The following is a 15,495-nucleotide window of genomic DNA, read 5'->3' as shown; positions in this document are numbered from 1 at the left end:
ATAGCAAGTGGAGGTGCAATTCTCCCCCAGTACGTCGGCACTGCATTGTGCTTATCACATGTACAGCTTGTAGTGGTGTCCATCGGTCGATGCAGAGTGGGTCCTGGCCCTACAGTGGCTACAGCTGCTCCGTGGTCCAACAGCTCTGCATTCTGACCGCCCAACTGAGCAGAGGAGGCGTGGGCACTGCTTTACTGTGTCTGTACACCTCTGCATTCAGGAGACGGGACAGGGCTGGACCTAATGGCTGACCCCAACCGTCGGCTGTCCTGAGAATGGTTTTCCTATCTCCTGAACTAAGGCGAATCTGGGACAGTTCCTATTACAGGCCACGGCCGCCAACCTTCTCTGAGCATCTCCTTCACCGTACAAATCTCCTGGCCTGAGAGACGGCATCACCGTCTAAGAGGCCTGTCTCCCCATTCAGTGGAGGAATGAAAACATTTTAGTAGTAGTAGTAGTAGTAGTAGCAGCAGCAGCAGCAGCGGTGTCGCTAGCCGGCAAGGTTACACAGCAAATGAACAATGTCCATATTTTCTAGGCTTGTAAGGGCGTGTTCTAGGAGCATATGATGGTCTCGAAGTTTCACCGAAGACTGAGTTTGGAATCTACAAGGATTCCAAAAGACTTTGATGGCTACGAAGCTCTCAGTGCCATGGTGGGGAGCGGTAGCTGATTGGCTGTTCTTTGTCCAATGATTGAAGCAATGTGGAGCTCAGCGTTGGTCAAGCTGGCTTAGCGGAGACAGGCAACTGATCACCCATTAATTTTTCTGGCCTGCCTGAAAGGCTCAGCAGCTACATGTTACACAGTAAATGTTTAAACATTTTATTGAATAGCAAAAACACAATACTTTATTGACAGGCAATTACAAATTTTTCATACCTATGAGGTCCTTTCAAAGGTTCAAAGACCAGGATAAATATAAAATAAAAATATATATGGAAAATATGCACTATTTGCCACAACTGTTGATTCAAGACCACACAACTAGAATTAACCCCTATAAGATTATGCAAAATATTATGTAGGCCTACTGGTATGGCAAGGACAATTGTAACAGAGGAATGAATAATAACTGCATTTCTTATCAATTCTATATAATATTGGTGCTGTAAAACAAAGTAACTAGGTTCTAGACAATTACAGAGTACCATGGGATGTTAATAGACATCACCACAGTGTAGGGATAGTGTGCCTGCCTCTTAGCCAGAGCCTCTGGGTTCAATTCCCAGCCAAGTCAGGGATTTTCACCTGGATCTGAGGACTGGTTTGAGGTCCACTCGGCCTATGTGAGTACGATTGAGGAGCTATCTAACGGTGTGATAGTGGCCCTGGTCTAGAAAGCCAAGAATAACGGCTGAAAGGATTCGTCAAGCTGACCACACGACACCTCGTAATCTGCAGGCCTTTGGTCTGAGAGGCAGTCGCTTGGTAGGCCATGGCTATTCGGGGTTGTTGCACGATGGGGTTTGGTTTTGTTTATGACATGTTAATGATGAAACAGCCTCATTGAAGAACATATTAAAGAAAAACTTAAATGGAAAAAGATTAGCCAATTCTGGCCACTATTTTTGTTAGATATATAGCTAGGAATAATAATAATAATAATAATAATAATAATAATAATAATAATAATAATAATACCCTCTGATATTAATTATGTAGACAAAGATTTTCTTCTAATAGAAGAAAATGATACAATATATTCTTGAGTAAATTTTGAATTAGAAAAAAAGGAAGAAAATTTAAAAAAAAGTTCATACTCTAACCAATATTTTACATATAAAACTGATTGAAATTCAAAGGAAAACAAAAGCATTTATGCCTTTGGTATTTCCTTAAAATTTCACAACAATGACACTGCAACATCATAAATTTTGATGACCTGTACAATTTCATTATTCTGACACTTCACTGTAATGCCCGTGATGAAAAACTGAACTTCACACAAAGAAACATACTATTTACAAAATGACCAATTTACATGCACAAAAATTACAAATCAGAACAATTGCTCATAGATGAAAATAAACATTTTTATGTCAATAATGACTAGTAAGAGTTTCTGCTCCTTCTAATCCAAAATATTTTTGAGTCACTTCTATACAGGCAACAGTTTCTACTGAATACTGCAACACATCTGCATATCAAGGCCATTTATGATATTGCTTAATTTCAACAGGAGCCAGATACTATCTGACAGGCAAGGTCCCATCAATGGTGACTGCTTCTGCCATGCGGAAGTAGGCGTAGATGCCCACCAGAGTGGCAGTGACGAGCAACACTCGGTAGCGAATACGAGGCACAAATCGCCACCAATAAGGACTAGTCGTTCGGCGAGGTGGACCAGCTCGACGCATCTGAAGCCTAAACAAGTAAAACATTATAATTAATAGGAACGGGCCAAATTTGCATTTATGATTATTCACAATGACATTTTCATTAATTTGAGAGTATTGATTTTTCAAATTTTCATTAAGTTCACACAACTGTCAAGGCTCTGAGACTCTTCAACACTTTCTTGATCATTCCTTCAGAATGTCCTTACTTTGAAGTATGATACCATCATAAAAAAAAAAAAAAAAAAAAAAAAAAAAAAAAAAAAAAAAAAAAAAAAAAAAAAAAAAAAAAGAAATCTGTATAAATTCAGCATTCAGAAAAGCAAATGAGGACCAAACAAGGTGGTTTTCTATTAGTTTCTATGCAACTTCCCTGAAAATTATTTTCATCATTTGGTTTTTATAAATATGTCCTGACTTTCATGTAACATTCAGGTAATTTCTTTGTTTGCAGTAGAACTGTACCACCACCACCACCACCACCACCACCACCACCACCACCACCACCACCACCACCACAGTCTAACGATATGTGGTTTTTCCTGTTTTAATTCATATTACCAATGAGAAAATATTTTTAAAAAATGATTATATACTAGTCATTAATTAATATATGTATGCAAGTCAATAAGTTGCCATTGATACTTTCACGGCACAAACTTATAGAAATGACATAGGCTTCTGGGCTTATGCCGTGTCAAGAAAATAAGGGTCAGGTCATGATGTTATGTTCCAAGATGCTTAAGCTCTTACCCACACTATACACTACCGGTCCAGAATTATACAGGAAGCTGTGGAAATACGTAGAAATCCTAATAATTTCAACAGGGACACTCACTATCAATTAAGTAATACGTGATTGCCAGCCATGAAGGATTTACGTAGGTAGTTCCCCTCCCCTGTCCCTTCACAATTGTTACTTAGTTTTGGTGTTTTCCAAATTCGTACGTTCCTCATTGCCAGATGTTTCACTCCAGTCTTATATCATACTTTCATATGTGTGTACTCCTGTTGATATGGGACTCCCTCTCAGACTGATTCTGATGGTTCTGTCAGTTTCCGCTTCGAACGCTAGCACTGTATCGCCTCCGGTGAGTCATCTGGTGACGAATGAACGTACCACTCCCGCTGCTCTTATAACGTATAAATTCAAACCTCATTCCTTGAGAAGCCTTTCTTGTGACTGTGTGAGAATCTGCCAGCACTTACTGGACCATCATGCTAACGAAGGTGAAGCGTTTCTGAAACGGATCATCACTGGAGATGAAACAAGGGTTCACCACTTCAAACCAGAGAGCAAATGTCAGACCATGGAATGGAAGCACAGTGGATCCTCGGTCAAAAAGAAATTCAAGAGTCAACCTTCTGCAGGAAAAGTGATGCTCACAGTGTTTGGGACTCTCAAGGACCAATCCTGGAACATTACCAGGAAAAGGGGGGAAACAGTACACAGTGAACGTTACAGTGATATGCTGGTAAACAAGCTGAAATATGCAATTCGCAACAAACGCAGAGATAGAATGTCGGAAGGAGTTCTTTTGTTGCATGACAACACGCGGCAACATACTGTCGCCCACACCGCTCAAACTCTTCAGATGCTGCGTTTCAAGGTGTTGGAGCATCCTGTGTACAGTCGCGGTCTCGCCCCGACGGATTACCATCTTAAAAATGCTCTAAGAGGCCTTCGAATCAGTTCCGATCAACAGGTCAAGAAAGCGGTGCATACGTGGCTTGCTGTGCAACCAAAATAATTTTTTGCAGAGGATATCAGAAAGCTTATGGAACGGTGGACCATGTGCAATGAAAAGCAGGGTGACTATGTTGGAAAATGATATCAATAAAAAGTGTGTACTCTATATGTAATAAATTACAAAAATTGACTGCAGATACTTACTGATTTGCCCTGATAATTATTATTTTTGTTAACACAGTGAGAATGTAAGAAGTGCATTAGGTGTTTAAATCATTTAGAGCAAGAATTGACCCCCTGGTTATAACATTAATCATATCCAAAGTAATGTCGAGAACTCCTTTTCCCACGTCAGGCACTCATTGTTTCAATGCTTGTGAATTACTTATCAACATTTTATATGGCAGTATTATACATTTTGATTTTCTTCGTTTGGACATAGACAGTTCGTTGTTTTGCACTGATGTGCAGTGTGAACAGAATGTAGAATAGATCAATTTTTCTTATAAAATAATAATAATCGTATGGCCTCAGCTACCGTGTGCAGACATTTCGATTTGACGCCATCTGGCTGTCTGCTCGTCAATTTCGACATTCCGTTTTACTCTAGGTCCGCTAGATGGCAGACAGAGCAAACCGGATCTCTCTTGGGCGTCTATGGCTGAGATTTAGTTAATTTTGTCGGGTAAATACCAAATGTATCACCAGAGATCTTTTACATGCCGACATCGTACGACATGGAGTGTCGAATGGACTTTTTTCCGCCCTTCAAAAATCCGACTACCTCTGCCGGGTTTGAACCCGCTATCTTGGGATCCGGAGGCCGACACTCTACCACGGATCCACAGAGGCAGCTTAATTTTTTTAAAATTTTTTTTTTCTTATTTAAAGACTGGTTCCGTGGCTAAATGGTTAGCATGCTGGCCTTCCGTCACAGTGGTCCCGGGTTCAATTCCCGGCAGGGTCAGGAATTTTAACCATCATTGGTTAATTTTGCTGGCATGGGGGCTGGGTGTGTGTGTCATCTTCATCATCACGACACACAGGTCACCTACAGACGTCAAATCAAAAGACCTGCACCTGGCAAGCCGAACATGCCCTTGGACACTCCTCGCACTAAAAGCCATACGCCATTTCATTTCTTATTTAAACCATAAAGGTAGGGATGAACATGATGTACTCTAAAAGCTTTTTCTGCGAGTTAATCCAACATCCAGTGATATAAAGTTAGTAGTGAGATTATGGGTGATTTTATGGTGCGAACAAGGAACTGATTTCCACAAAAAACTTTTGCCGACTAAGAGATACATCTTCAGATTAGGTAGGTTAGAAAAACGATATCATCACTGTGTCACAGGAGTTTGAAACTAAAATTAGACTAAAACAGAGAAGTGTACCACGACTGATCTCACATGGAGGAATGTTTCTTTTTAAAATGTTACTAGTACCAAAATTATCTTCAGAATGTTCTAAGCTAAACTGTCACTTTTACCGAGATGTACTTCATCAATGTTTATAATTATAATTTTATTATACACTAAAATACTAGTATAAAATTTTGGGAACCTCAAAAATTATTGTATTACAGTGAAATTTTCTTATACTGAAATAACTCAATTCTCAAAAACTAATTTGATGTTAATAATAATGTTAATTGCTTTACGTCCCACTAACTACTCTTTTACGGTTTTCGGAGGCACCGAGGTGCCGGAATTTAGTCCCGCAGGAGTTCTTTTATGTGCCAGTAAATGTACCAACATGAGGCTGACTTATTTGAGCACCTTCAAATACCACCGGACTGAGCCAGGATCGAACCTGCCAAGTTGGGGTCAGAAGATCAGCACCTCAACTGTCTGAGCCACTCAGCCTGACAATTTGATGCTGTATCTGTTGCAGGATCTACATTATTTCAGCATGAACTTACAAATAAAAATGCTTAATATTTATTAGACGAAAGGAAATTAGAATATATGTACACAAAGTAATGATATGCAATAACTGCAAGAGGTTTTCTGACAATTTTCAGCATATCTAATTTTACAATGTTCCGGTACACTATGTTCTGGACTTTATGTTTTAAAGAAGTCTGATTTTCTTCTGAACACTCCCAGGCATGAAAGAACATTCAAGATGGTCACCAAACACTGCACATGAATTTAAGACAGATTCTGGCACATCACTTTGTGACAGAAGGAAATCTTGAAGACTACGTGCAATGTTTGTTATCTACTAATCCTCTTCCTTTATCAACTTATCCTATCTTTTCTCTTCACCTCTCCTCAAAAAACAAAAACCTACTTTCCGAATTGAACTGTATACTATATTGCCACCTGCATTTTGGGTCTTCACATTCAAATTTAAACTCATGCTTTGCGCTGTCTTTGACTACTTCAATTACGACCTAAATTTTTATCTTCAAGAAATAGCGTACTGTGCATATATGTTTTTCATTTGTTTCCGGTATTGCGCTTTTTACCATTTTTCTCTTCACAATTGTTTTTATGCCAACTGTTCTAAAAAACAAATCTACAAGATCCTGGTTACATATTTCAATTATATTGAATTGTATATAATTATATATATATATATTTACATTTTCGCAACCGAAGCAAATACTGGATCATTAAGCTATTCATCAAGTTCCGTCGGCATTTGAAAACACAGTGCCTGACGTTGAATATGTCGCGCTGATCTTCGGGAGCTGGCAATTTACTTCAATTGAGCTGCTCATCTTTGGCTACTGCACGATTTTGGATCTTCGTATTTGTTGGATTGTGTTGTGACTTCGCGCCTGACAGTGTATGCAAGCTAGCTCATTTAACTGTTCTCCGCTTCTCGTGAACATTATGAGACAACGCCGAACTTTGCGTGTGCTATGCTGCTGATCAGAACATTGCGCCTTGCTTCTTTTAAGTGACTTACCTTCTACTTCTTCTGAATTTTACAGGGCCTATCCCCGTTATTTTGTATTGCCTATTCAACTGTTTTTATGTGGACTTGATCTTTAATTTCTTTCTTACCTATGCATTGTTTTTGCGTTTCGGCTGATGATGACCCGGATTGGGGTCGAAACCGGTAAAGCTTCCGCTTTTAATTAAATAGGAATGTAACTCTACATTTCGTATTTACTTGTATTGAATAGGTTGAACTACCTTATTTATTATATCAATTTAATTGAGCATGTCAAACTCTGTCAAACACCTTGAATCATATCTTCCCCTTCCACCTCATCATCACATTGATTTCCATCGCTCATGATGTGCTACAATTTCATCTTCAGTGATATATTTTTGCCCTAACACGTCAGACTCCACGATGATGTAGTTGGCAAGATTCACTCTTGGACCGATGACCTTCAATGTTTGGCCCCTTTAAACAACAAGCATCATCATCATCACATTCACACTTCTTGGCACATCCAACTTTTTACACAGACACCTGGAGTTTTCTTCTGCTTCATCCAAAACACTTTCTGTGATGTCATCTTCTGCACAAACTACTCCAGATTTTCTAAAGTAGTTTGTAACAGTGGTGGCTGGTGGCTTAAAAATTCAGTGGTGCACAATATTTACCAATGATATAACATGATTACAGGCTAATTTTCAAATCCAGATACATCAACAATACATTTTTATTATTAAATATAAAACAAACATTTTACATTTCTATTTTCAGGAATATTACTAAAACCCATTAACTTTTTTTCATTTATAATCTCTTTTAACATATTGAAATGAAACTTTCAGGTACGGAAGCCTAAGTCCGGTATTGAAAAAAATCCTTTTGTAATGTGTCTGGTTTCAAAATTAAACGTCTACAAATAAATAAATAAATAAATAAATAAATATAAAATAAGAGTTTTGTCTGTACATTGCTCAGAATTTAAAAAGGATGGTATTTCTGTATCAATCGTGTCCATAGTTAAAAGGAAATGCATTTTTTAATTTTCCGTAATTTCTGTCTGTCTGTATGTGTGTGTGTACACGCATCACCAGAAAACGGCTGAAGATAATTTAATGAAAATTGGTATGCAAAGTCGGGGAACAAGTCGCTACAATCTAGGCCATGAATAATTTTATTCACGTTGAGTGAAATGGTAGTTTAGGGGAAGGCCTAAAAGTTAATTCTGAAATATTTATGTTATTAATGGTCCTATCTTGATGAAAATCTGTATGCAAAGTTGAGAAATAAGTCACTATGATCTAGGCTATAAATAATTGTATTCACGCTGAGAAAGGGGAAGGCCTAGAATTTAATTCAACAACCTGCCTGAATATTGGCGGGAAGTAGCTGGGGAGTTTCTTCTTTAGCATGCAATTCCTCCGGTTCATAAATTTTCTGATACTACTGGTATGTAACACACTGGTTCATCATAGCATTCAAGCTATTCAGTCCCTACTCTGAGGCACTTACTGAAATGAGCAGTGTGCATATTTAACGGAATAAGGGCAGAGGAGTGTTCACGGATGTCTGCGTCCTGGTCATTCCAGCTCTGGAACTTTGGACTGTTAGATCGGCACTGTGGTACTGTTCATTAAAAGTCAGAAAATGTGTGGTTTTTCATTTAATTGTTTTATATGATAACATTGCTTTTAATCGCTACATTCCCACTGACATTTTTGTAATGACCTATGTTGACTTCAGTTAGGAAAACCACAAAGTCAGTCTTTCTGAGAATCCTGTAGCGAAGCACGGGTACATCAGCTAGTAAATAAATAAATAAAAAGTCACAACTCACCTACTTATACAGGAAATTTGCCCTCCTCTCCTTACAACTGGCAAACTTATCAATAACTTTTGCATTAAAGTCACTGATTGTCATTACAAATTCTCGCTCTATTGAAAGCATTGCCAGAGCTGACAACCTGTCTTGCGATACAGTGTTCCTCGAAATGTTTCTGCTCTATTTAAAGTGGAGAAACATTGTTCTGCTTCTGTAGTAGACATCGGAACGGTCAACAATTTAACACTTTCACTAAATGTAGCAAACAAATTATTATCTGTAATGAAGTCCATTAGACACATAGCACTAGACATATTTCAGAACTCTTATCTAGTGTAGATTACAGACAGTTTCGTGCAAAGTTTGCTCTCATTAATGAATGGACAGGATTTTACTGCAGCTTTCAGAGACTCTTCTGGAAACTTACTGTCATATTTAGAAAATTTTTCAGAATAAAACAAAGTTGCAGCTACAAGGTGTCTCCTGAAGCCAAACCTGTCATTGACTTCCCTCAGAATAACATCACACACTTCAAATGCCTCTCTTTTCACACACTGCTCTTCAGTTCTTCGCCTCTTTTTTGATTGCTTTTGTGGCTTCCCATCTGGGCTGTTTCTAACTTTTTGCATTTCTCTATCAAATGTCTTTAGCTGAACCAGAACAAGAGGTGGACTACAATCACGCTTCCGCAGGTGATTGTACAAAATATTTATTTGAGGCATTATCTTGTGAAAGAAAGAGAGCCAGTATATAAAATTGTCATCTTTCAAAGTCCCTATATATCCAGAAGCTTGAACAAGCATGGTGTTGTTACTAATCTGACATCTCCTTTGAATAAATTTCATGCATTCAATCAGGTCTTCCCTGGTTCAAAAACAGTATTAACAATCCTGGAATGAAAATTCCACCACGTCGGAACTGAACGTGGCAAGCGTTTCTGCACAACTTCATCAAGAATGGCAGTTCTTTGAGGAGAATTTGAGAAAAAGGTGCTTAGTCCTTGAAGGTTTGCAAAAAAATATCTGCACATTTCTGTTTATTAAGTTGATGAGCATGGCAATGTACTTTTCTTTGACAATGGCCTGGACACCACGTTTTGTGCCTCCCATGACAGATATACCATCATAAGTCTGTGCTATAAGTTTATTTGGGCATCCTTGGAGATGAGAATCAAGTTCAGACATTATGGCCGCAGACAGTGATTCTGAATCATGACTAGTAGGTTGAATGAAACCCCAAAATCTTTCTACAGGTTTATTGTTTACTAGATACCCATAGATAATAACCATCTGAAAATTTGACGCAACGTCACTAGTTTCATCAGCTATGATGGCCATGAAATCTGCATCTTTTTCTTTGGTTATTTCCTCTTGGCACACCTCAAATATACATTGAAGAATTTCATTCTGAATAGTTTTAGAGGTGCCCTTAAAAACCGTTGCCTTTTCTAAGTGGCCTCTCAACACACTATCAAGCTCAGCACTGAAATAAATCAAGCCACGAAAAACACCAGGATTCTGTGATGTGCCTGATTCATCATGGCCCCTCAACGCTAACTCAAATGATCCACAAAATCTTACACAATTTATTATAATATTCAGGACGTACCTGTTCTGCGTAACCTGTCATTATGTAGCTCGATGTTCTTTCTATAAGCAGTGTCCATCTGTGCAGCGATATTAACATTCCCAAACATGGTTAAACTTATTAAGTTCTTCATATGAGATAAAGATTCATGTTTTTAACATGAACGTGAAAATGTTGTATCTCTCTCATACCTTGCTTTACCCATAAATCTTCTCCTCCAAAAAGTATGCACGAAAAACAGTCTAAAGTATTACTGACCTCACACCCCACATAACCAGTCACGTTTCTTGTAAATCTCAGGATTGAAGTTCCTATTGAACGTTCTATTTTTTGTCTTGATCGTTTGCATTATGTGAATGTTTGGCGTGGGTCTACCCATTCGTTTCACCTCTGATTTTTCTTCGGCAGTCCATTGCGGAAACGGCCTAGACATTAAAGATCACACCAAATTCATGATCTGGCAAAATACCGTTAACTAATAAAAACGCACAATAATAAAAACACACACAATGACACAAATGTTTACACAGTGAAATCAATAAGCTACTTAGCTTGTGCGGACATAACATACCGAAAGAAACGGTGGTTTTTCTTTTCAAATTTAAATCCATTAGTTTTATATCCAGCCACAGCAGACTGGATCCCTCGCTGCACTCCTTATACTAGCTAGAGCAACGCATCAAGTCGGCCGTGATCCAACGGATGAACTTCCATCCAATGTCACTAGATGACATCCCTGTTCTATAACAGACTCTCACAATGAGCAGCAACGATCTCTAGCGACTGTGCTGGTAGTTGGTGATGTAGGAATGGCCAGGTTGATAAACCTCCATTTAAGCAATCTATAAGAAGCCACGCTTATCTTTTCCTCTCCCTGCACACCCCTCTAGCAGCCAAGAAGCACCCCTCTAGCAGCGTTGGTTTCATCCTACCTAGGGTTGACATTCCGCTGCAAACTTTTTGGCTCCTGCAGTGAACAACTTAAAGTATTGGCTTGTTGAGTCTCCTGTAGCCAGTACTTGCTCTTTCAAGCTCTTGAAAGGTTTGTCTTGTTGAATGAAAATGAACGGAGCAATTAAAATTAAAAATGGGGAAGGCTCGATTGTAAACTTGAATTTAAGGACTCCATGATAGGACTAGGAAGTGACTGTTCTTTAAAAAGGGCATCATCTAACTACAATAAAAAGATTATGAGAATGGTTTCCTCTGAAATAATTGCCAGAAAGAGCAGTTTATTACGCCATCCGATGTACGAAACTTTGATACATTTGGCAACGATATTTAAATTCCCACACATGTTACATAAACAAATCACTTGCTATACCGCAAGTGGTATCAATATCGTGCTGGGTTGCTTCTGAAATAAAATGACATTTTGAGGTATAATTTACGGATCGATTCCATTTGAATCGAACCGTTGTTCAAGGATATAGCTTCCTTCTATCGGGAGCCCGAGCATAACCCATGTTACGGTCGGCTTCCCGATTTAACTAAGATGATGTACTCCGGCTATATACATTTTTCCGAGACCGGTACTCGGACTGGGTAATGTTTCTCGTGAATTACGAAAAATGGATTACACGGACAGTTCCTATCTTACGATGTCCAGCTGATGCCATACCACTGAATTAGCATTTACATTTTATTTACACATGATCTGAAATGTTACAAAGTAGCCTCAGTAGACTACTGCCACAGATGAGATAACGAGAAGCGGTTGGAAATACCGTGCGGAAACCGTACGATAACGAGGTCACAAATGACTAATATTTATCATTCTTATTATTCAAACATACGAATCGAGGGATGTTGTCACCAATTAATTAATTAACTATCGTCAGAAATATTCATTTATCCATGAAATTATCATCCTCGAAATTATTATTATTATTATTATTATTATTATTATTATTATTATTATTATTATTATTATTATACTCAACGGTTCCTGGCACTGTCACGTTTGATTAATATCGTCATTATTATGCGGGACGCAAACACAGATGGTTATTAATGTTATGATTATTATATCCCTCTTGTGGTTATTATTATTATTATTATTATTATTATTATTATTATTATTATTATTAAATAGGTGACTCCAGATTTTATTATTATTATTCACGTCACTCAAGAGGTTATTATTATTAATGAACCGGTCACTTCCGCCAAAATATATTAAGATATCGGTCGCAATTATAAATATTTCACTGATCAACCAACGTCATCATTACTGTTATTATTATGACAATTATTATTAATCTGACCGCGATGATTTAACATCGTCCTTACATTATTATTATTATTATTATTATTATTATTATCATCGGTTGCATATTATCATTTAGATTCCTGTTTAACATCTTTATCAACGCTCAATTAATTAAAGCGGTCCAATCCGCAATATTTATTATTATTATTATTATCATCATCACGACATCATGATTGTCATTACTCGTCATTACAATGATTACAATACCCGATCATTTATGTGGAATCTGAACTCTCATTATCCTTAGATCCGTAGTATCTCGACGAATAGCTGTGCAGTCTATTTATTTCGTACATGCTGTCACGGGTTCGAATTCTACCCGCTACGTAACTCAGTATTTCTCTGTGACACTGCCCGTACATTTTACACTCATTTCAATATCCTAAGTGTCTCTCGTACGGAATTTATTTCCTTTTCTATCTCAATATTCCTTGATTCATTTATTTCTCACAGAATTATCAACTGACTTATTCATTCCACTTTTGACATCGTACGACCTTTTATTATCTGACTGCAGATTCTTTAACATTTCTATCTCATTTTGATCTACGCCTTAGTTCATTCTCCACAAATAATCGTAACATCTTGAAATTATATTTGTACCAGGCGGTACACCTCCACGCCGTTAATTTAAAATGTGCGCCAATTGAAACTCCTCTGCTGGAGGAAGTCTGAACTTTATTGACGGTATTAATTTTCTACTTTCTCAGAAGATGTCACCACGTGGAAAATTTTGAGTTTTTGAACTGTGTCATTTTTGATGTGGTTTTGTTTCACTTGAAGTAAGAAGTGTGAACTTTCTCTTCTAGAGGACACTACTGAAGATCTACAATAGTGCAATCTAGTGCGGAGTCAAAGAACTATTTTTTTTTGGAGAAAATTTAATTTCAAGAGTTTGTTCTTTGTTAAATTTCTTTCTGTCATTGTTTAAGTTGGCAATATTCACCCCTTCTTTCCCCTTGTGTTGAACCTAACCAATCCCGAATTTCTTAAATTAATTTCTATCCAATCAGATGTATCTTCCCCCAACTTGAATATGTTGCTGTGTCCTACCCAATAAAGTGTTTGTGGGAGGGTGTTTTCATTCCCCTAACGCCTAGAAACTTCCGCGAGAGTATTTAAACTGCTGATTTTTGGGTCTCTCGGCCACTTCTGTTCCATCTTTCAGTGTATTAAGTACATAGCAGGAGGCGGGAAGCGCCTCTTTCCTCGGCAGCGGTCAGCAACAAGGTAATGGCCGATTAATAAATTCTTTCTTTGCTAGCTCAGCAGTTTAACTTTCGGGGCGGGTTCTAAGCGTTCCACTATGTAACCTTTTCCTAAAATGTAACTTCTCTTTTCATCCATTCTCTTGTAAAGCTACATACTGGGATAGAGAGTGCTAACCCTCTCGAGCTCCCACTCACATTGTCTTGAGGTGAACTTATTTTCTCAACCAATTCTTCCGTTATGTAATGTAAATTGTTATTTTCTTAAGTCACCTCTGTAGTATGGGATTAGCCCTTGCGCTAACGGCCTAAGGCCAAGTAGGTCTTAAACAAAGTGTATTGGGAGTGCAAGTTCGCCTCCCCTCAAATGGTATTTTAGAGGTCATGTATTAACCTTCTTGTCATTTAATAGACCTCAGTAGGTTGGGTATTTTACCCCTGTGTATATGTCCTTTGAGGACAGCTTAAAGGTGGAGTTTGGTGTGGCCTGGGAGAGGCTTAAATTAAAGAGCGAGTGGCTCTTTTGAAAATTGTATGTTGTATGCCTCGAGGAGGCTTTTCAGTGTAATGTGGAGCAAGGGCTCCTAGGTATGGATGGGGTTTTCTGCCCCTCTGTTAAAATTGTGTTTGGGGTAAAACTGAGCTGATTGCCCAAGAATTATGTTTCTGACTTTTGAAGCCCCAAATGGGGTACCTATGTAAATGTATTTTTTTTCAATCGTGTTTCGGCTACTAAGTACCTGTTCTATTTGTTGTTACCTAATTTTGCAAAGAAAATATAACCTTGTTAAATTTTAAAATTAATTTCACTTTAGTAGCTTGAGACCTATTCACCACCCAGCACCTTCTTTCATGCATAACTACCACCAAAACACGGTATCAATATTTACCAAAATTTGACAATCATGGTTTCGTAATATTAGTCCTACGTGTTCCGGCTAATGAATTGCAAATTTAAGACACGACATTCATACGTAAAAAATATTGGACCGTAATTTAAACCACACGTTCATTAACATGTACGGATTATTAGCATCGATCTACATTTCAATATTATTAATTTATCAAGTTAAATTACCACACACGTTAATTCCGAATTAAAAACGACATCCCGTCATTAAATGATTTCCGACAAACACAACACCTGATCACTAAATTTATTATTACGCACGGCTCTCTAAAAATTTCCAATATCTCGTGAATTATTATTATTTCCAAATTATATTTTAAAAAAATTTCTTCTAAACAAAAGTAGTTTTATTTTTATTTATTATTATTATTAATTTAAAAAAAATTAATTTCGCCTGTTACACGGTAGTCCACTCTTAATATGTTTAACGCATAACCCCTTTCACAAATTCGATTTATTCTGGCACTAATCAATCCAGATATGATTTATTTGGAAAATTATTATTATAATCGCTTCTCACAAATTTGAACAACTTCACTTTGAAAATATGAACATACTAATCACAACAAAACACAACTGGTATGGCGAAGCTGGATTTTCCTTCAGTGTCATTACATAGCTCGTTAAAATGACAAAACAGAAAAACACATATCGGGTCTTATTTAACTATCATAACCAAAATCAAATGAAAGAAAATTATTGACTACAAAGAAATATGAATGCATGCATGACTTAACGTACTACACTATATATACAAATTTAC

At 37.5% G+C, this 15,495-nt stretch overlaps 1 protein-coding gene across 1 annotated transcript in view; it reads right to left on the bottom strand.

The window, feature by feature from the left end:
• Positions 1–537: 537 nt before the first annotated feature.
• The window catches only part of LOC136872352 (TBC1 domain family member 20), a 158,576-nt gene continuing 143,618 nt past the window's right edge, over positions 538–15,495 (bottom strand). Inside the window, exon 8 of the mRNA XM_067146163.2 lies at positions 538–2,370. Within this exon, the coding sequence (XP_067002264.2) occupies positions 2,196–2,370 (175 nt within the window). The 3' untranslated portion in view covers positions 538–2,195. The remainder of the gene's footprint in view (positions 2,371–15,495) is intronic.

The sequence above is a fragment of the Anabrus simplex genome, chromosome 4 (genome assembly GCF_040414725.1).
Source record: "Anabrus simplex isolate iqAnaSimp1 chromosome 4, ASM4041472v1, whole genome shotgun sequence".
Lineage (NCBI taxonomy): Eukaryota > Metazoa > Arthropoda > Insecta > Orthoptera > Tettigoniidae > Anabrus > Anabrus simplex.
Note: the sequence above shows the minus strand (reverse complement) of the source record. Positions and strands in the feature narration are given on the sequence as shown.